At 33.5% G+C, this 23,582-nt stretch overlaps 3 protein-coding genes across 5 annotated transcripts; all 3 read left to right on the top strand.

The window, feature by feature from the left end:
• The first annotated feature begins 5,567 nt into the window (after positions 1–5,567).
• Positions 5,568–8,808, top strand: LOC100002392 (chemokine CCL-C17a). Of its 2 annotated transcripts, none has more exons than NM_001361396.1 (4): positions 5,568–5,702; positions 5,788–5,905; positions 6,148–6,222; positions 6,338–6,928. In NM_001361396.1, exons 1-4 carry the CDS (start codon positions 5,630–5,632, stop codon positions 6,495–6,497), a joined length of 426 nt encoding a protein of 141 aa, NP_001348325.1. In that variant the 5' UTR covers positions 5,568–5,629; the 3' UTR covers positions 6,498–6,928. The 2 variants fall into 2 exon arrangements, with proteins under 2 accessions (NP_001348325.1, XP_068073943.1); XM_068217842.2 differs by having other exon boundaries at positions 5,572–5,702; positions 6,341–8,808.
• A 6,724-nt stretch (positions 8,809–15,532) lies between these two features.
• On the top strand, positions 15,533–19,161 carry LOC100141478 (chemokine CCL-CUa). The gene is made up of 4 exons (XM_073940878.1): positions 15,533–15,682; positions 17,990–18,116; positions 18,370–18,444; positions 18,599–19,161. Exons 1-4 carry the CDS (start codon positions 15,613–15,615, stop codon positions 18,660–18,662), a joined length of 336 nt encoding a protein of 111 aa, XP_073796979.1. The 5' UTR covers positions 15,533–15,612; the 3' UTR covers positions 18,663–19,161.
• A 1,559-nt stretch (positions 19,162–20,720) lies between these two features.
• ccl34b.4 (chemokine (C-C motif) ligand 34b, duplicate 4) lies at positions 20,721–23,355 on the top strand. Of its 2 annotated transcripts, none has more exon segments than NM_001115049.2 (4): positions 20,721–20,929; positions 22,108–22,234; positions 22,901–22,968; positions 23,059–23,355. In NM_001115049.2, coding segments are annotated over 4 exon segments (297 nt in total). In that variant the 5' UTR covers positions 20,721–20,850; the 3' UTR covers positions 23,082–23,355.
• Positions 23,356–23,582: the final 227 nt, after the last annotated feature.

Below are 23,582 nucleotides of genomic sequence, written 5' to 3'. Positions count from 1 at the left end.
AGTTATTATAAAGTGTTACAAATATTTCTCTGAAATCAGTTTAACTGAATGAAAGTATTATAAGTTATTTTCTACTTCCACCTCACAATGAGTAAGCTTACATGGACGCCAATGCTCCGATTTTAATATGATTAAGACAGTACTCCATGTAAACAGCGATTTTTGATTAATTTAATCCAATTAAGGTCATAATTAAACTAAACAGAAATCAAATTAAGACATGGTGAAGTATTTTAGTCACATTATTAAAGTGCAGTCCAGACATGTAAACACCGGAATCACAATAATACTGTCACTCATGTAGAGCAAAAGTAAATGAGCAACATCTAATAAAATGATTGGAAAGAATCAGACTGTCTAAGGAGGGTCTTTGTGGTTTGTGTGTGTGTCAGTAGCTTTCTGAGACAGATTTTATACAGAGGTCACAGTAATCAAGATGAACACACACACACACACACACACACACACACACACAAACACTCTATGACTGTCAGATGAAACGACTGTGTCATACGTTCCATTTCTCTGTAACACCCTAATGATGGGAACTGTGCATCATCTTCCTCTAGTAATTGTCAGACATATCTAAGAATGTGCATTTGCTGATTTACTTTGAAAAGATCAGCAGAAACAACTTGACTAAAGTATAACTACATGAAAATGTATTTTATGTTAGCTGTTTGCTAACTGAACTCCCACCAAAAACGTAACATACTGTATAATAGTAAAAATAACACACAAGCACTTAGTCTTGCTTCTAAACTAATTTCTCTCTCAATACATAGTGTTCAAACAGAGATCAACCTCAATTTTCTTTAAGCATGACACAGATTTAAGAGATAGTTATAACTGAGTTGCATATTAGGCATGAAACGATAATCGTTTTCAAGGTATAGCAGTTTGAAAAGTCAAGGTTTTAAAAACGCCAAAATGTTTTGCTATACTGTTCCTATTGGTACTGTATGTAGATTTTTTTTATTTTAATGTTTTTAGGACAACTGCATCTCCAGCAGAAAAGATATCCAAAGATGCCATTTTAAATTGTAACGAGAACAGCAAATGTCAGTGAATTATTATTATTATTATTATTTGAATTATTTAGTGTAACATGTTTACAGTTACAACATAGTTTAAATGTTTCAAAGGGGAAAAAAGTTTTAGTTTTTTACCCAGACATTTAAAAAGCACATATTTTACAGTGGTAATCACAATACCGTGAAACCTGATATTTTTATCCAAGGTTATTATACCATTAGAATCTTATGAGAATCATATACATCATCAGTGTCAGTCAATAATAAGCATTATTAAAGCCGATTTTAAAGCAAAGTCCCTTTAAGGCAAGTCATTTTACTCTGTGGCCATCTTTGAAACACCTCTCGAGCAGTATGCTCAGGCATTCTGTCTAAATGAGGAAACATTAAATTCTCCAAAATTGCTTACCAAGCTTATAATAAAATTCATATAAGGAATCACCACTAAAATTACTGTAACAACAACTGTCTCTTTAGTTTCATTTGTAAATGTTCGAATCACACACAATCGGCAGAAACTCACCTAGAAACGAACAAACGGAAAATTGTCAGTCTATCGTGATCGATGTTTGTCTCCTTTACTAGAGGGTGGGGCTTTATTTGCCATATTGACCGTAACACTTTTCCCCATTCAAAACTATACAAGTGACACAAATCTGTGTGAAGTTATATCCGTTTATGAGTTTTTTATGTGTTAAACACAAAAGAAGACATTTTGAAAAAAGCCATTGACATCCAAAGTAGGAAAAACAAATACAATGTTAGTCAGAGGTTACAGGTTTCTAGCATTTTTCAAAATAACTTCCTTTGTGTTAAAAAAACTCAAGAAACCCAAACATAAGAGCTTCACACAAGTAAGCTGTCTTCCAGGCAGGTTTAATTCACAAGGTGATTCAAATGAAAGTGATTTGACATCATTGGTTTAACATGAATTTTGCTCTTGGGTTCCAATTAAGATGTAAATTCTCCATGTGGTGAATGTGCAAAGAGTTTTTGAGAGTGTTTAGATCAGAGGTCACCAATCCTGGTCCTGGAGGGCTGGTGTCCCTACAGGGTTTTGCTCCAACTTGCCTCAACACACCAGCCTGGATGTTTCAAGTATACCAAGTAAGAGCTTGATTAGCTTGTTCAGGTGCTACTTTTTGAACGGGAGGTAGGACAATTTGACAAAGTAGGAGAATACAGAGGGACAATGTAGAACAATTGGATACTATATCAGTTGGAGACTGTACCAAAAAGAGGGAATTCTGTAAATTTACAAAAGTTTTCCAGTATAGATAACAAGACGGGAGGGTGGTGGGAGATGGGTGTAAAATACGGGAGACTACCGAGAAAAACAGGAGTGTTGTTAGGTATGGTTTAGACCTTCTGAAATTTTATTTATTTCTAGCAAAAATAAAATGTAATAACAATAATAATAATAATAATAATACAAATATTAATAATAAGAGCTATTCAAAATGATCAGAGCACCATGCTCGGGAAATAAACACAAAAGCACAGAACTGAATCTAATACTGATACTGGCATCCCAAGTTACAACTACAGAGCCCAGCCTATAACATGCTTATAGTTGTGTATTTTTTTCCATCTTTTTTTTTTTTTGTTTGTTTGTTTTTTTTGATGTTGGGAGATATTGCATGTAGCATAATTTGCATGTATAAGCAAGCTACAATCAACATTGGAATGATTAAATTGACCACATGCATTAGTTTTTTGGTGCAAACATGTATTTTTCCCTAAAAGGCCCATACACGTTTTAAAGCAGAAGTGCTGCTAAAAAAAGCGCCTGGGTAAGATGTGTGGATTTAGGGTTTTTTATGATGTGGTCACATACTGATGAAGCTCTTCATTGGTCAGTTTGAATGGCTCAGTTTTTGAGCTTTGGTCATATTGTCAAGGAATTGACAATTCTATGCTGTTATTTTATAACTCAGTTGTAATCACAGCAAATTATTCTTATTAAATCATTTCATTTTCAAGCACTCTGTGAATTACTTTTGATTTAACTTTAACACTAAATTGCCTTGTAATATCACATAATAGTAATGCTCTCCCACATATTAGGCTATTATAACTGCCCTCATTTCCAGTTTTGGTATAAGATTGCAGAAGAATGTTTTAACTAGAAATGTCAAGCTTTTCATAATCATACTGACTTGTTTAAGTTATTAGGCAAAACTACGGTTAGAACCACTGTAGTTAAACCTCATTCTTACAATATTGAGGTCATTGAAACAGCATTTGAATGTCCATTTATGTTTGTGATCTGGCATACCATTTATACAATGAGCACATTTTACAAGATAAGATGATCAGTATCAATTAAAGCCAAACTCAACTTTAGTCTTTCAGCCATCTTTCCTTACTCTCATCAGATGATTAGTGATGATTACTAGATCTGACTGACTGTGTTTATATAGCAAGAGCTGATGCTTTCATATTAGAATTGTTACAATCATAATACTTCTAAACTAAACGACAAACAGTGTAGGTGGTGCGATGGTGGCCTTGTAAAGTAAATATAGCTGTGGGACAGATTTTAACCTCAAATAGAAACATCATCACAGCCTCAGGTCATAAGATATCAACACGCACATCCTACACGATATACATGACCTTAAAATGATAATGTAGATTATTTTGCTTTACCCTAACCCCAACCTAACAGTCTACTTATAATCTATTGAGAATTAGTTGGCATGTAGATGCAATGTAACTTAAATTCAACAAACAGACCATCAAAATAAAGTGTGACCTCTGTTTTTGTGTTAATGTCCATACAATGAATTCTATCGAATCCAAAACAGCACTGAACATTAATTCTCAAATATTTTGAGAAGACAAATTAACACATTAACAAAAATATATTTACAGTTTTATCTAAGGTATTTAGTTATTAAACATTATATTATATTACACAAACTATTATATAACTCAATAACATTACAGGGTTATTTTACCCAAAAATGAAAATGCTGTTATTATTTACTCACCTTCCTGCTGTTCCAAAACCCTGATACCTACATTCATCTTAAAAAAAAAAACCTCCATAGACATCAACAATCCTGAGACATAAAAAAAAGACATTTCATGTGTCTTAAGTGGTTCAAATGTAATCACACAAAAACGTTTGCCACAAACAGTCACAATCACCAGCGATTTAACCCTGGAGAACATTCACCATCACCCAGACAATCCTGTAACCAAAGGAACTACAAATCCTGCCATCCACCACACACTCACACCTGTTCCAGTTCTTCTTTTTATTACACACACACACAGCAGGGAGCTGCTTAAAAACTGATTACATGGACCATATATATATATAGCACACAAACACATACGTTGCTGAGTCTTGTTGTCTTGGAACACTACGCAGCATTCTCTTCTCGTCTAGCCTATAGCCATGTTTTGAACCCTTGCCTTGTTAACTCGTTTTGATTCCTTGCCAACTGTATTGACCATTCACGATTCTGAATTATCTGTATGTATCTGTTTACTCCTGTTTTACCATTGCCTGTCTGACTAATCTTATGAATAAACTGCATTTTTATCCTTAACCCTGTTGTCCAGCACTGTTTGCTCCAAAAACACCCTAATGCCTTTGTATCTAATGGCAAATATATACATTGTATTGTCTGTTGTGCGCACCCTGACCTAACATGAAAGTAAAGAAATTGGTTATTTTACAGGTTTTTCTGGCGCACAAAAGTGTTCTTGGAGCTTCGTATTATCTTAGAACTGTTGTTGCCTATAGAAGGTCAGAGAGCTCTCAGATTTCATATAAAATGTCTTAATTTGCATAATTCTGCATCTCAGGGGTTGGAAAGGATATGAGGGTATGATATGAATTATTAATACAATTTTCATTTTTGGGTGAACTCACCCATTAACCTTGTATTTTATGTGTGTTAAAATCGCTCAGTAAGCATGCTGTCATACTGCCAGTGAAACAGTCTTGTATTTCAAGAGAAAATGACCATATGGAGAAACTAAGAGAGAAAACATTGTGAAATGGAAAACTAGGCCCTTGCCATACTGCTAACTTACCAGAAAATTTCCCCAACAAACCCCAAAGATGAAGAAATAGTAAATGGTCAGCTCTCTTCCTTCCTTCCTATTTTGCTTTATTCAAATGAGCAGCGTTTCAAGATGAAATACTTTTAGCCAATGAAAAATCTAATCTAATGTACACTATCTATTGACATTTAAAAATAAATACTATTTATTTTGCCAAGCATACAAGGAATTTCTATCTATTAAATTGCTGACACCTACTGTAATGTTAAACATTAAATCGAGAAGCTCTTTTTTCAGAGATCTCCCATCTGCATTTGAATATTTTGATTGAGCAGTTCACATTTCACATCTACTGTGAAAAATGACTTCACTCCCTTCATGGAACCAAATGGAAATCCAAATACAATGATGAAATCATCTACAAAAATAAATGTGGCCGCAGTTAAGAGGATGTAGCCTATGCATTCAAGTTCCGCTTTATTGACTACTTAAGACGAACTAGTACGAGTCCTGAATGCATTCTCTCTCAGACACAAGAAGCGAGAGTTCAGATTTTAAGAACGACTGTGACAATGGAAACACAAAGAATCCTCGTGAGGAGTTTGACAATTGTTGTTATTGCATCTGTTATCTGGGGTGTAACAGGTAAAGCACTCTTAACTGTTTTTATATTATTCTACCTGAAAAAAAAGCTAAATATTGAGGTTTATCTTGTTTTCTGTCTTTGCAGATGCCATTGAAGAAAAGGGGACAAATTGCTGTAAATCAGTCTCCACAGTAGTGGTGACTGATCCGATCATCGGTGTCAGGATGCAAAATCAAAGTCTTCCATGTGTGAAGGCCATCATGTAAGAAAGGGTTCATTTCTTAAAAAAAAAAAAAAAAAAAAAAAAAGATAACATTTTTTGGAAAAGCTACTTTTATTGGAGAATGCTTTATAAAAAAAATCAACATTTGAATAAAAAAAATATTTCACATTTATTTAAATCCATTAATTGAAATTTCTTTTTAATTTAATGTGAAATAAATATACAAGCAACTTTATTTAGTTTAGTTTATTTTTTTTTTATGTTTTCATTCTCTTTGACAGCTTTGAGACTGATCGAGGGGATTTCTGCTCTGACCCCAGACAGCCATGGGTGCGGAGGAAAGTCATGCAGTTTATGTAAGTTAAACAAAACTATTTTGATACAACTTGTAGCAAAATAGGAGCTTTAATATTATTTTGTTCAAGCTGTTTAATTGTTTGTAATTTATTTTATTTATTGCCTTTTTAACAGCAGAAATTTCAAAACCAATCAACAGACATCCACGCAAACACTGACATCTACACCAACACTGACATCCACGCCACCACTGACATCCACGCCACCGATGACATTCACGCCAGAACCAACGTCATCCATTAGTGAGCAAACTAATGGGGAGGGATCTGCTTAAGCTCCAGACAGATTGTGAATCAAGAATATCTAAGAGTAAACTCATTATGACATATCATTATATTTCCATGAAGTTATTTTTAACCTTGTTATAAAGTTTTGCTGTTGTATTTTGAAAATGTGACATTTACTAAGTTAAGCCTATTTAAATTTAATATTTAAATGTTATGTTGTCAAATAGAAGCATAACTATTATGTAGAGAAACCTGAATGAGACAGTTCTTAATTTATTAAATTATTTCAGAAAATAAACTATGTGAAACATATTGTTAGCTTGTATTTTATTTCACATTGAAATATAAGTCACTCACTTTACTGATAATGGACTTATGCCATTAAAGTGTGACGCAAGTCTGAGTGAATTGCAGATTGATTTGAAAGAGAACAAACCTGGATTTTATTATGAGTGTATGTTGCAAATGCAATATGAAACTTCAAATAAACTGTGATCAGCAGCTACTGTTTGCTTGTGGTTGATGTTTCTGAATGTATGAAGGATGTTCTTCCTCTGGCATGAAGACACTTTTTCTCTTTGTCATATTTTTCTTTGTAACTGAACTCTGGCTGTGTACTATTTCTGTGCTGTGTGGGATTTTGGTCCCTTTCCCCCTACATTTATGTTGTTAATGGACATTTCTTCAACCTTAAAAATTACTTTTGCTATATAAAGGTCACATTAAAACTGTGTCAATTTTAAAGCTGCTTATGTCCTTTATGTGTATTTAATAAACCATAACCATAATTTCCTCCACACAATGACATAACACAAGACAAATGTGAGGAGTAATGGAAATGGGTATAATCTGAAAACATCCACATAACCAAAAGGGCTCATATAAAGAAAAAATAGGTTATAGATGATTAAATATTACATCAAAACATCAATAAATAAACATTACCCAACTTATTAAAGTATAAAAAATCTTTAAAAAAAACATCTAATATAGCAGGATGGTGCCAGAATGAACCAGAAGATGATAAAAAAATGCAGTGTAGCGATGACCAAGGAGAAAATGAATGGGAGGATGTAATAAGGAGAGCTAGAATTAAGAAATTGACTGATCATGAGAGAAAGAAAATATTTCAGATGGGTGAATCATAGAGTTGACTCAAGGTCTGATTTGTTAAGTATGGTTGTGAGGTTTGAGGGAGTAGGAAAAGGTAAAGAAAGTTAAAGCATTGAGACTCACAAACCAAATTTGCATCTATGGAGAGAGTACTGGGAGAGAGAAATTTGATGATTGGTTATTGTAGTCCAGGGAAAGTTGTAGAAGGTAAAGACAGTAAGGTAACAAAAGTGACTGTATGAATACAAAAAAAGACTGCTGCATAGTAATAGAAAGAGTCCCATATTTAGATGGTTTTAGGGTGGTGAGACACTGCAGATCTCAAATTTGCCAAAAGAATAAGGTGAATAGAAAGAGATGGGCCCTGAAGTGAAAAAGGTTGAGAACCCCTGCACAAAAGTGTTCTTGGAGCTTCGTATTGTCTTTTAACTGTTGACTATGGATGGTGAGAGCTTTCAGATTTCATCTAAAATGTCTTAATTTGCACTCTACATCTTAGGGTATTGGAAGGACATAAGAAGAGCAGCAATTGGAAAACTTGAACCTTGCCATCCTGTCGGCACCAATAGCCTGGTTAAGTGCACCGACATAGAGCACTCTGGTGTTCACAGTGATCTGAGTTGGATTCCTGGCTTTAGGTCCTTTTCCGATCCTTCCCCCCTCTCTGCTCCCAATGCTTGTCCTGTCCCAATAAAATGTGATAACCCCCTAAAAAAATCATTACTAAGACCCTTGCCATCCCACTAACCAGCAAAACTCCAACTAAGTCCTAAGATGAAAAAAAGCTAAATGTTTTCCTTTCTTCCTATTTTGCTTTATGAGCAAAACCACAAGATAAAATACATTTGAACTTTTAAAAAAATATATAATATACTGGTCATCCTTTATTGGTATTTAAAAATAAAAATATTTTATTTTACCAAGCATCCAAGCAAGGTGCTTTAACTATAGGCTGAAAACTTCAATTTGAGGGTATTTATATCCAAAAACAGGTAACCAGTGTATGAATTACAGTAGTTTGCATATGTGCCTCCCACTTGTTAAAGGGCCAAAAGTAATTGGACAATTGGCTTCTCAGCTGTTCCATGGCTAAGTGTGTGTTATTCCCTCATTATCCCAATAACAATAAGCAGATACGAGTTCCAGATTTAATTTCAAGTGTGCTATTTGCATTTGGAATCTGTTACTGTCAACTCTCAAGATAAGATCCAAAGAGATGTCACTATAGTGTAGCAAGCCAAAATTAGGCTGAAAAACAAACAAACAAACCCATCAAAGAGAAAGCAAAAAAAAAAAACTGTTTGAAACATTCTTAAAAAGAAAAAAAAACGCATCAGTGAGCTCAGCAACACCAAAAGACCCGGAAGACCAAATAACTGTGGTGGACAACTGAAGAATTATTTCCCTGGTAAAGAAAACACCATCCACAACAGTTGGCCAGATCAAGAACACTCCCTAGGATGTTGGTGTATGTGTGTCAAAGTCAACAATCAAGAGAAGACCTCACCAGAGTGAATACAGAGGATTCACGACAAAATGTAAACCATTGGTGAGCCTCAAAAACAGGAAGGCCAGATAAGCCTCTAAAAAAGCCTTCACAGTGCTGGAACAACATCCTATGGACAGATGAGATCAAGATCAACTTGTACCAGAGTGATAAGAAGAGAAGAGTATGGAGAAAGAAAGGAACTGCTCATGATCCTAAGCAGTGAAGCATGGTGGTGGTAGTGTCATGGTGAGGGCATGTGGGCGTATGACTCATTCTTTTGTATTTATTGATGATGTGACTGCTGACAAAGGGATGAATTCTGAAGGGGTTCAGGCAATATTTTGTGCTCATATTAAGCTCAATACTTCAGAACTCATTAGACGGTCCTTCACAGAGCAGATGGACAATGACCCAAAGAATACTGCAAAAGCAACCAAAGAGTTTTTGAAAGGAAAGAAGTGGAATGTCATGCAATAGCCATGTCAAACCCCAAACCTGAATCCGATTGAGCATGCATTTCACTTGCTAAAGACAAAACTAAAGGGAAAATGCCCCAAGAATAAGCAGGAACTGAAGACAGTTGTAGTAATGGACCCCAGCATCTGGTGATGTCTAAGGATTCCAGACTTCAGGCTATAATTGACTGCAAACGATTTGCAACCAAGTATTAAAAAGTGAAAGTTTTATTTATGATTATTATTCTGTCCCATTACATTTGGTCCCTTAACAAGTGAGAGGCACATATGCAAACTGTTGTAATTCCTAAACTGTTAACCTAATTTGGATATAAATACTGTATCTTCAAATTAAAGCACGTCTTGTTCATTTCAGTTTATATCCATTATGTTGGTGTATAGAACCAAAAATGTTAGAATTGTGTCGATGTCCCAGTATTTATAGACCTGACTGTATAACTATTAAATTGCTGACACCTACTGTAATGTTAAACATTAAATCAAGAAGCTCTTTCTTCAGAGATCCCCTATTTGCATTTGCATATATTAATTTAGCAACTGACATTTCCCACCTACTGTGAATAATGACTTCACTCCCCTCATGAAACCAAATGGAAATCCAGATTCAATGACGAAACAGAACATTGATGAAATCATCTACAAAAATAAATCTGGCCGCAGTTAAGAGGATGCAGCCCATGCTGTTCAAGTTCCGCTTTATTGACTACTTAAGACGAACTAGTTAGAGTCCTGAATACATTCTCTCTCAGACACAAGAAGCGAGAGTTCAGACTTCAAGATTGACTGTGAAAATGGACAAAAGGATCCTCATGAGGAGTTTCGCTATTGTTGTTATTGTGTCTGCTATCTGGACTGTAACAGGTAAAATACTCTAAACTGTTCCTATATTATTCTAACTGATGGAAAGATGCAGAAAGTTGAAGTTTATTTTGCTTTTCTATCATAGCAGATGCGGAAAGGGTGATAAACTGCTGTAGATCAGTCTCCACAGTAGAGGTGACTGATCCTATCATCGGTGTCAGGATACAACGTAAAAGTCTTCCATGTGTAAATGCCATCATGTAAGAATCACAATTCATTCCAGAAAACCCATGTTTGATCAGAAGTGATTGAACTTTTTTTGAAGAAGCAAACATTATTACAGAATGTTTTACATAAATAAAACAGTCTTTCAATTTAAAAACAGCATACGACTTTAAATATTGGTTTGTTAAATGTTTTATTATTCTTGACAGCTTTGAGACTGATCGAGGGGATTTCTGCTCTGATCCCAGACAGCCATGGGTGCGGAGGAAAGCTCAGCAATTTCTGTAAGTAAAACACAACAATTATGTAGCAAAATAAAACCTTTAAAATGATTCATATTGTCACATATTTCATAGGAAACATTTGTGTTCGCATTGTTGTATTGTATGTTATTAATTTATTTATTTGTTGCTTTTTTTAACAGCAGAAATTTGAAAATCAGTCAACAGACATCCACGTCACTGCCAACATCATCTATTAGTGAGCGCAATGTGGAGGGATCTGCTAAAGCTCCAGACAGATTGTAAACTAATTTTCTAAGAGTCAACTTATTATGACATATTAATATATTTCTATAAAGTTATTTTTAAGCTTGTTATAAATTTTTGCTGTTGTATTTTGAAAATGTAACTATTACTAAGTTATGCCTATTTAAATTGAATATTTAAACGTTATGTTGTCAAATAGAAGCACAATTATAATGTAGAGAAATTTGAATGAGACTGTTCTTAACTTATTAACTTATTTTGGAAAATGAACTATGTCAAACATACTGTAAGCTTATATTTTATTTCACATTGAAATATACGTCACTCAATTTACTGATATTGGACTTATGTCATTAAATTGTGACGCAAGTCTGAGTGAATCACAGATTGATTTAAATGAGAACAAACCTGGATTTATTGTAAGTGTATGATGCAAATGTATTGCAATATGAAACTGCAAATAAACTGTGATCAGCAGCTACTGTTTGCTTGTGGTTGATGTTTCTGAATGCATGAAAGATCCTTTGGCATGAAGACACTTTTCTCTTTGCCATATTATTTATTTATTTAAATTTTGTAACTGATTTCTGGCTGCGTACTTTTTCTGTGCTGTGTAACATGCAGTGTGATTTTGGTCCGTTTTCCCAAAATCTATGTAATTGATGGACAAATTTTTAACCTTATAACCTTTAAAAATACTTCTGCTATATGAAGCAGACTGCTATACTTCTGCACATTAAAATTGTGTGCATGTAAATGCTGCTTTTAAAATGTCCTTTATGTGTAAATTTACAGTAATTAAATGTGGTCCACTTAGTGTAAATAATAAGAAAATATGGGTGAAAATATGTATTTATTATGCAAACCATTGCACTTTCAACTTTTCTTACAGTGTAAATTTTAGTATAATGACCACGACTATGACTTTCAATTGTAAATGTGCAACAAAATAATTAAAATTTAACTGTATGTATTTATAATGCATAAAGTTCAGGCAACATGCAAATAAACTCAAAATTGTAAAAATAAAGTTATTTTAAAACTCCCAGAATTTTTTTAACCATAATTTCCCCCACAACATGACAGTAAACACTGAAAATGGACTCTTTGAAAATAATCACATAACCAAAAGGCCTCATATGAAAAAAAAAAAATTTATAGATGACTTAAATATTAAATCAAAACATCAATAAATGAACATTACTAAACCTATTAAAGTATAAAATACCTTATATATATATATATATATATATATATATATATATATATATATATATATATATATATATATATATATATATATATATATATATATATATATAGCAAGTTGGTGCCAGAATTAGCCAGAAAATGATTTTTTTTTTTAAATTGCAGTGTAGCGATGACCAAGGAGAAAATAAATGGGAGGATGTAATAAGGAGAGCTACAACTTAGAAACTGACTAGTCATGAGAGAGAGAGAATAAGTCAGATGGGTGAAGCTGGGTAAGCAAGAAAAGTTGATTCGAGGTTTGACTTTCTAAATGTGGTTGTAAGGATTTGAGGGGTTATTGGTAACAAAACTGTTGCATAGGAGTGGTAGAAAGAGTCTCCTATTTAGAGTGTTCTAATGTATGAGACCTTAAATTTGCCAAACTGAATAAAAAATTAAACAGAGATTCTTCTTGCTAATATTGACAGACAAAAATACCACCTAAAGAAGTAGTCTTTAGATTTATAAGTCTAATGTAAGGAAAAAGCCTGTGAGACATTATACTGTAACTGCCAGAAATTTTGTCATAAAGGGACGTAAAATCAGAGAAGATGTGCTAAATGTGGAGGAGATCATGAGTACTGGAAATGTGGGGAGGGTGTTAAGCCAAAGTGTTGGTATTGTGGAGGCAACCATAGTACTGCTTTCTGGGGATGACGAAATCCAGCATAATCCGTTGCTTATGCTGAAACCATTAGAGAGAGTAAAGGAAAATGCAGAATTAGGATTCTATATATCACAAGTGTAAAACTATGTTCCTGGAGGGCCACAGATCTTGAACAGTTTAGCTTTAAACCCAATTAAACATAGCTGATGAAACTTAAGAATTTAGTCTTTCAGGTTTGTTTTTAAATGTATTTGAAATATGTGTTGAAGCAGGGTTGGAACTAAACTGTGCAGGGCTATGGCCCTCCGTTGGTCTATATCAGTGTTTCTCAACCACTTACCTGGAGGACCACCAACACTGCATGTTTTGGATGTCTCTTTTGTCTGTCACACCCATTACAGGTCTTTCCGTCTCCGCTAATGAGCTGATGATCTGAATCAGGTGAGTTTGGTTAAGGAGACATGAGTGGCATCCCAAATGGCACACTATACACTAATGTACTATGTACTTATGCACTGACACACTCAACAGCATAGTATATTTATGTAGTATCATCCCAAATGCAACACTAGTGCTACATCCCAATTCGCATACTATCCATCCAAAATAGTATTCGAAAATAGAATTAGTATGTCCCAAACCCTAGTATGTTGAAAAGAGTCTGTCGTAGATTCCCGGATGGCCTACTATTTACAGTAAAAATACAAAGTGTAGAAGCGTCCATACTCTAACCGCCAATATTGCCCACGTTGGACCTGAATTTGGCTTTGGTAAAGTTGCTTTAGACTGTTAATCAATATCTAGCCAACTGAAACATATTTAAACCAAGTTTTCCATGTTATATTTCATCTGCAACAAAAATGTGAACTTATATCAAGATATGTTTGGACATTACTTCAGAATGCATAATAACAATAATAACAACAACAACAACAACAATAATAATAATAATAATAATAATAATAATAATAACAGTAATAATAATAATAATAATAATTCCTTACATTTCATTCCTTACACTCAAAGCACTTTTACACATTTTTGGGGGGGATCTCCTCCTCCTCATCCACCTGCATGATGTGACGGCAGCCATATTGCGCCAGACCGCAGGAGAGGAGACAGAGTGATGAAGCCAATTATTATATGCAGATGGTAAGGAGGCCATGATGGACAGAGGCCAGTGGGCAAATTTTGCCAGGCTCCCGGGGTTAAATCCCTACTCTTTTTTTAAAGGACATCCTAGTATTTTTAACAACCACAGAGAGTCTTGGTTTAACGTCTCATCCGAAAGACGGTGCTCAATTACAGTATAGCATCCCCTTCGCTATACTGGGGCATTAGGATCCACACAGACCGCAGGTAGAGTGCCCCCTACTGGCTTCACTAACACCACTTACAGCAGCAACCTAGCTTTTCCATGTGGTCTCCTATCCAGGTACTTAGCTTTAGTGGGCAAACATGAGAGTTGCAGATACTGTAGCTAGCTGCCAGCAAATTACCCAAAGACTTGAGATTTATCTGCATGAAGACTACGAATGACAGATTATCCTGCTGCTCATTCTCCAATATGATAGGTAATTAAACATGAAAGAAATGTGAATGATGTGTTGAGACGATTGACAAGGAATGTACCCAAGCAAAATAACAATCTGTTAACGAGGAAGTATGTCCCAACGCTTGCATACTCTTCTGTTACACTCAAAGGTGTATACTTTTCCTTTACAAAAAAGTACATACATTTAGGGCATAGTATAAGTATGTTAATTGGGACACGGCATAATTTTTTTTTTACTAAGCGAAAATTCAAACCATTTTTTTCTGATGAGGTTTGACGGTTGCCAAATATTGACATAAATAACTAAACTACCAAATGATACCTGCCATGAATATAACCACATTCACTATAGGTGCTATAATCACTCTAGTGGAAGAATTTTGCTTTAACAATCCAAAATAAATAAAGTAATACAACATCAGTGCCAAAAGCTCTGCTCCTTCCGCTATGCGAGCAAAGCAGCGGCCGTTGAGTGTGTGAAATGTCCAACAATCCACACTTCATTTTACCACTTGAATATGTGCATAACCCGGGAATTGAAAGTGCACTTATTCTTTTTAGAGTTTTCAGTGTGAATGTACTACTCACACTATTTATACTACAAAACGGCATAGAATAGTGCATATGTATGGAAAATGTGCAGAGTTGGTGGTCCTCTAGGAACATGGTTGAGAAACACTGCTCTATATGATAAAGGAAGAAAGTAAAATTAATATATAAAAAAATAAGTTAAGATTGTGTTGGAATTGTCTAAAAAGAGTTGAAAGTAAGCATTTTAGGGAGTGTGGTTTGAATCACAGCTAACATGGAGAATTAATGTTAAGGACAAACATTAAAAAGTGACACAAGATTAGATGTATTGCAAGTGTTGACAGGGAGCAGATTTGAATGGGAATCAGATTAATTACAATACTTATATAATTCCCTAATAATATCTAGAAAGGATTATGGGAGCATTTGGGTCTGCAGCAAAATCAGTATTAGCAAGGCTGGATAAATGAGGTACATGGGAAGTAAGCATCTCCAGAAGATGGCAGTAATGCAATATGTAAGTTGCTATTAAAACCCAAAGAAGAAGTAGTAGTAGCAGCGCTTTCACAACAAACTAGTCTGAAGACTTCTTCCTCTTGTCTTTATCTTAATATTTTTCACAAAACATGATGAGTATTTGTTGGAAATTAGCTCTGATGATGATGGTGGTTCTTGTTACATCACAGAAGGCTTCAAGTAAGTTCTAGGATATCTGTATCACTGGATTTATAGTTTATAGTACTGCTTTATAATAATCTACTGATCAATGTGAAGTTGCTTATTTAAATTTTGATTATAATGATAGGTTTAATTCAATTGATGCCAACATGCTTTAATAGTCTAGTATGAGGCACACACAAAAATTAAAATGTCATAAAATGGGATGTTTTACAGTATTCAATGGTTTAAAAAAAAACAAATAAATGTATACAGTACAAAACAAAATTAAAACAAGGGGGTCCTGATAATACCTTGAGGTCTCCAGTCATAAAAGGGTGTGTATAAATTCTGCTGCACATTGTTTATAATGCTACTTGTGCTGTCATTTTAGCATTTTAGTGACCATTATGTGTCTAATCTAAATGGTTTTTATTACCATAAACAAGACAACATGTCAGCGAAGCGCCACTGTGGTCAAGTATGTAAACGTAAGTGTGACAGCGATATGCCAGTTCAATCCTTTAAACTGTCATGGTGATATCATGAGTCAGATTTTCACCCTTAACATGAAAAATTACCACAACCTCAGGCCACAACAAGATCTCAGCACACTATTCATAAATAATATGCATCACAAAATATTGCTAAAAATGGCTTTCTTCTGTGAAAAGCACACAAAAAAACTTAGGAAGAGGCTTTGTTTTGAATAATTCCATGGTCTGTTGAAAATTGTGATTCTGATTGGCTAGAAGTTGTGCAATAAAACTGTTTAAATGTACAGGTAGCTTCAGTCAGTTTTGATCACAGTGTGAAATTAATGTTTCCCTCAAACATTAATAGGAACCACAGGAACTAACAGTTGCCAGAGCATTAATTCCTCCAAGTAATCTCAACGTGTGCTTCAAAAGAGAGCCAACACAAGTAACTATGGGCTGTTAGATATGGTTGTATCATTTACATGCACACACACAACATGTCTGCCTGTGACTGATTCAAAATGGGCACTAAGGGATCTAACATAACTGATTAAACTTCAGTCACATAATGCAATGCAAAGAGCAAACTAGTTTTAACTTGTCTATAGCTTATCTATTACTTGTCTAATAAGCAAATGAACACATAATGTTGGTGTAACAGTTGGGGATATACAATGTCTGCTTCATGTTTGGCAGTTCTTTGCCTCCACTTCTTGCATTTAAAATTCTTCAGCAACTCCCTCACACATTTGAAAAGTGTGCATCGCTTTACCACAGCAAATGGAATAGCGGGAAAGAGGCTAATTCTTTGTACCTTGATTACAATCTGTTACATCCTAGCTGCCTTTTGCATTATTTCTTCCATCTCGTGGACATAATGCAGGCGCAAATTGAAAGCACGAGGTGGTTCATCATTTCCAGGACGGGCACGCAGAGCTCGGTGGGCACGATCCACAAGTGGAGATTTCTGTAGTGACAAGGCTTCTGTCAGGAGTTGGGCAGAGAATCTCTAGGCTTCACTCCGAATTCAGCACCCTCTTTAATGTTCAGTAAAGATCTATACATTTTTTAGTAAGTTGCTCCATGGTGAGCTTCAGTTTAACCAGATCATGTTCCATCTTAACTATAGTGTCCGAAGAAGTGGAAGTGTAACTAGGCTTAATTTCGCAGCATGATCATCCGTCGTAACTTTAATCTCCGAAATTGCCAAGTTCTCCTCTGATAGTGACAGCAAGTTGCTGTCTTCGTATCTAAAATTTACCCAATGTTTGATTTGATTGAGTGACGTTCTGTGTGGAGGGAAGATATCGCGTTAAGGATGACTGAACTTTCCGCCTCTGGAGCATCCTCTTCAGGTGTTTCTTCCACACAAGACCCGGAGGTCTGTCATGGGCTGGTCTGGGTTTTTCCAGATTTTGCCGGCTTAATAAGAAAACTAGACAAATTAAATCCTGAAGTCGGTTAGTAGTTTCTAGAATGTGAGACTATACATATATTAGTGCTCACAATCTTTTACAAGATGTTCTGACAAAGTTATATTAGATTTTTCACTAAGCTGTCTTGAGGTGCATGGTACCCTCTCATATCGAAACTGGAAGTCCGTCTAAAATCCTTTAAAAGGTTAAGTATCCCTTACATGTATTTTTGTCCATATAATGAATAATTTATTTAAATTTGTAATAAGTTCTTAAAATATTTTATTTATAAAAAACTTATTCAGATTTGTATGACTTTTTTTTTATTTATGCTTATTTTAAGAGTGGCTGTGTTCAAATCTGTCAGTAAGCATGCCCTGAAAAAATGCCTTGTGTGCTGTTTCAAAAGAATCTAACCAGCAAAACTTCCCAACAACTTCCCTGTTTTTCAGTCTTTACAGATGCCACTGATAAATATGGGACAAATTGCTGTAAATCAGTCTCCAAAGTGGAGGTGACTGATCCTATCATTGGTATCAGAATACAACGTAAAAGTCATCTATGTGTAAAGGCCATCATGTAAGAATCACAATTCATTCCAGAAAACCCATGTTTGATCAGAAGTGATTTAACTTTTATAAAGAAAAAAATAACATTATTAAAGAATATTTTACAAAATAATTCAACCTATCATTTTAAAACTAGAAATTTAATGTTTTATTTATATTTCGTAGTAATTAATAGTGAATTAAGTATTAAAGCAACTTTTTAAGTCTTGAGCTCAACAACATACTGTACGACTTTAAGTATCGGTTTTCATTTATTTTGACAGCTTTGAGACTGAACAAGGGGATTTCTGCTCTGATCCCAGACAACCATGGGCGCGGAGGAAAGTTCAGCAGTTTTTGTAAGTAGAACAAATCAATTCTGAAGAAACTAGTAGTAAAATAAAAACTTTAAAATGATACATATTGTCACATATTCCATAGGGTACATTTTTATTCACATTGTTTAATTGTTTGCATTTACAGTATTTTATTTATTTATTGCTTTTTTCATAGGAGAACACTTTTCATAAAAACAATTTCAACGCCACCACCAACATCATCCATTAGTGAGATGTGAAATGTGAAAGGATCTGGCAGGATTATGGATCATAAATGACTAAAAGTAAACTCAATATGAAATCAACATATAGTATCACAAAGAAAGTATTTTTAAAACCATTTTTAAAGTTTTGCTGTTGTATAATCGAAATATTTACATGATTCACAATAAATATAGTATATTGTAAATTACATTGATGATACAAAGCAAGTTGACAGTGATGATTCCTGAACTGAACTACAGTCAAACAAATTGTTAGCTTATATTGTATAGTATATTGTATTTCACATTGAAAAATAGTTAATTCACATTACTGACAATAGACAATTGACTAATAGAAGTCTGAGTGAATTGCAGATTGATTTATATGAATTTCTTTGTCAGTCTATTATGTATTATGTATTATTAGTATTTTTACTTTTCTTTGTAACTGGTTTCTGGCTGTGTACAATTTGTTACAGAAGTACATTTCATCCATAATCAAGTTATGTTGCATAAATAAATTGGTTCAAGTCTTTTTTCCAACATTTATTTAAAAAATGGATGTTCCATCAATTTGAGAAATCCTTTATCTTACAATCTTTTAATCATAAGTTGTAATTATTATTATGGATTTTGTTTGTTTTAATTAATTAGGCAACTTTAAAATGTATTTTGTGTAGATTTAAAAAAAAAGTTGATTCAGTGTACAGAAAGAAAGAAAGAAAGAAAAAATGTAAAAACAAAAAAGGATGTGTATTATTTTTTCACAGTTGTTTTCTCCAGAATGTTTAATTATTCATTATGAAAAACATTTACATTTGAAAACGAGCAACTGGTTGTTGATTATTTGGGAGAAAATGGATCTACTGAACTTAAACTATTCTCAGTTAAGGAGACCCAAAGTTATAGGTGATAAAAATATATATATATAAATTATATATAATTATTTTTTTGTCTTAGGACTATTTTAAATACTATTTTTGATTTATTTATATATTATTAGTAGTATTTGTTGTTATTATTATCATTATTATTATTATTATTATTATTATTAAAATAGTATTGCATTTTTTAACAAGTGTTTTTATTTGTTTTACATTTTTCAATAATTACCAAGCAACACAACAACAATAAAAAAAAATTAATACACAAAATAATCATGATAGTACAACAAAAATAATGGTGATAATAATAATAATTAATAATAAATTGATAATAAATAAGTTATTATTAAAAAAACAATTAGGGCATATAAACATAAAAAGTTTTCAACGAAAATACAAAGAGGCAGTCAATAGGGGTAGTGAGCATAGCATCACACTGCTGCTCAGAATCCACGTTATATTGGTCCAGGTGATCAAAAAATGGTTGCCATATATTGTAAGCCTATCAAGATTATCAGTAACTCCTTAGTGGACTCTTTCCATGTGCAATATTTGAATGAGATGATTTAATCATGTCTTAAATTAAGGAAAAGAGTCTGATTTCCGGAGATTCAGAAAGACACTCTTAGCAATAATCATTTAATAAATTATGATTTTGTATGGACACATTATAATCCTGTAGAGAACCAGAGTACCCACATTTCTGGGTTGGGTGTAAAGGGAAAACCATATCAGAAAACCATTAAATAGTATTGTGTTTTGATAAGTTTAAAGCTTTATAGTGTTTTCATTACAATTTTATCCGTTTTATATATTCTATTTTATATTTTCATAATATTATCTACTTTATCTAGTTTTTATTTATTTTAGTTTTAGCTATTCTAGTACATGAACTGAAACAAATGAAATACTAAGCAATTACGTTTTAAGAAAAAGATTTTTTTTAATAAAGTAAACAAGTATTTTATTTTAAACAGTATACGTGTTGTTTTTATATAGATTACAGTTATAGTTAACTATAATAACCCTTAGTTAACACAAATTAAAACCTACGTGCCATTGTGGTTTGTTAGTTCATTTTCCTTCTGGGGGGATATTGGTTTCTCATAAATTATGCTGATTCGTAAAACTGACTGTTTTGTGGGTGCGAAGTGTGAAAACCTGTGAAGGCAGATGATCACTTGATGCAATGGTTTCAGAATTATGCTGGAGCATTTTGTGACACATTCATTCCACCTGCTGTAAAACTTTTAAAAGATCTCCTCCTAATTAAGTACCCACATTATCAACACACGCACAGCTGACCTTCACCAAACACCTTGATCTGGACACCAAGAACTATGGCCTGGACTGCTAGATTACTCACCATTGCTGTTTTGATCGCCCTAATGGGATGCTTTACTGGAGCGCAAGCCAACTGTAAGTAACTAAACATGCATCATTTTAGATATCAATATCAGTCATGCAGTCTCTTTGTGTATTACTGCTTATAGAAAATAAAAAAAATAAATTTACAGGATGTCAAACTGCTTTGATCATGATTTATGGCTAGTTTGTCACATGACTCTACAAGTTACTCTGGCTAGAGATGCACATCCTGTTGTAAAAAACATGTATAAAAGGACTCAGGGCTAGATAGCATCTTCAAAAAACATACTTGCCTGCAGACTTCTTCCTCTTCTCTTTATCTGAACATTTTTTCGCAAAACATCATGCATCTTAGCTGCAAATTAGCTCTGATGATGATGGTTTTTGTTTGTGTTACCGCACAGCAAGGAAACTGTAAGTTCTTTACTGTATTCATATTTATGGATTTGATTATTATTATTATTATTATTATTATTAATATTATTGTTGTTGTTTAGGGGTTGGTTATACTCAAACATTTTATTTATTTTATTTAATTCACATCAACAGGCATTCGTGAGGCATAATATTCTAGTAATGATGTTTAAACAAAGCCAAAAATGAATATTGTGATAATTTACTCACCGTTTCTGATATTCATTTAGTTTTGCCTGTAATATATAGAGTTATTAGTAAATAATTATTTTATTATTATGATTTTTTATTCTTTTTCAAAGATTTGCCAAATGATGTTTAACAGAGCAAGAAATTTTTCACAGTATTTCCGAGAATATTTTTTCTTCCGGAAAACATCTTAAATGTTTTATTACGGCTAGAAGGAAAGCAGTTTTTAATTTAAAAAAAAACAAAAACATTTTAAGGTCAATATTATTAGCCCCCTTAAACATTTTTTTTTCAATTGTCTACAAAACAAACCACTCTAATACAACGCTTGCCTAATTACCCCAACTTGCCTATCCTTAACCTAATTAGCCTTAGTACTTTAAGCTGAATACTAGTTCTACTAATAAGCGTAAATACAAAAATAACTGCAAATTTGTTCATTTTTGCATGAATGTCCTTGTATTGTTAGTGACAGCACTGCTGCACTATGCCGTTAAGCTGTTATGCAGTTTTGTTTTCTTTAATGGTGCCCTTATCAAGCTCACGATCTTCTCGTTTTCACACATATACGCTACACTATGTCTAGAGCATGATGTTGGAAATTAAAATCTCTGCATTTCTTTCAGATCGTCGCCCCACTCGAGTTGGAGTAACATGCTGTAAGGAGGTGTCCAGGGGAAGAATCCCTCCTGATATTAAACTGACTGCGTACAAGCATCAGCCTGCTCTGAGTCCATGTGTTGATGCTATAATGTAAGTTCTCACTTCATAGTCTACATTCCTTTATACAGCTGAAGTCAGAATTATTAGCCCCCTTTTAATTTTTTTTTTTTTTTTTTTTTTTTTTTACGTTTCCCAAGTGATGTTTTACAGAGCAAGGAAATCTTCGCAGTATGTCTGATAATATTTTTTTCTTCTGGAGAAAGTCTTGTTTGTTTTATTTCAGCTAAAATAAAAGCAGTTTTAAATTTTTTTGAAACATTTTAAGAACAAAATTATTAGTTCTTTTAAACTAATTAGATTTTTCCAATAGTCTACAGAACAAACCGTTGTTATAAAATAACTTGTCTAATTACCCTAACCTGCCTAGTTCACCTTATTAACCTAGTTAAGCCTTTAAATGTCAATTTAAGCTGTATAGAAGTGTCTTAAAAATATCTAGTAAAATATTATTTACTGTCATCATGGCAAAGATAAAATAAATCAGTTATTAGAAATGAGTTACTAAAACTATTATGTTTAGAAATTTGTTGAAAAATATCTTCTCTCCATTAAACATAAATTGGGGGGGGGGGGGGATAAACGGGGGCTAATAATTAAGAGGGGCTAATAACTCTGACTTCAACTCTATGTATATTATATCAGTTTTTTATATGTACAATATTGTGTTCATCTCATTACTGTATTTCTGTCCTACAGCTTCTACGCAGAGAAGGAAAGGTACTGCACTGACCCAAAAGCACGCTGGATTCAAAACCGACTGCAAGGTAAAACACCTGCATTATTATGGTATCTTAATACAATGATTATTCTGGTTTTTAAAAACAAAACTAAATACATGATCATCTTTTCTCCAGGTCTGAAAGAATTGAATGACTGAGTCAATGAAGGCCTTGAAGATGCTGCAAAACTGTCTATATATCATTCCTAGATCTTTATCTATGCATTTTTTATTATTTATGCCAAAAAGCATCGTTACATTATTTAGCTTTATTAAAAGATTAGTTTACGTAATTGCTTTGTTTTGACTGTTTTAAAATTACATGTAATTTTTGCTAATTAACAATTTAAGTTCTGCTTATTTCAGACAAATATCCAACCTTCCCTCTGTATCATATTTAAGCTGATTTAATAAATAAACAGTTCACATTTTATGAAATGGAAATGCGTGATTACTTACCCCTTTATGTCATTCTAAATTCATGTATTTTCTCCTTTGATATACTATAATGTGTTTTGATGCTTCAAAGATTTCCTCCACCAATACCTAAAAAGGAAAATACAGACAATTTTGAGGGATGTAAACAATAACAATTGTCCCAACATATTTATTGATATACATTTTTAATTTCAGTAGCTTTTGAGAATCTAAAAAAAAATC

The sequence above is a fragment of the Danio rerio genome, chromosome 24 (genome assembly GCF_049306965.1).
Source record: "Danio rerio strain Tuebingen ecotype United States chromosome 24, GRCz12tu, whole genome shotgun sequence".
Classification (NCBI taxonomy): domain Eukaryota; kingdom Metazoa; phylum Chordata; class Actinopteri; order Cypriniformes; family Danionidae; genus Danio; species Danio rerio.
This window is presented reverse-complemented; position numbering and strand designations above follow the sequence as displayed.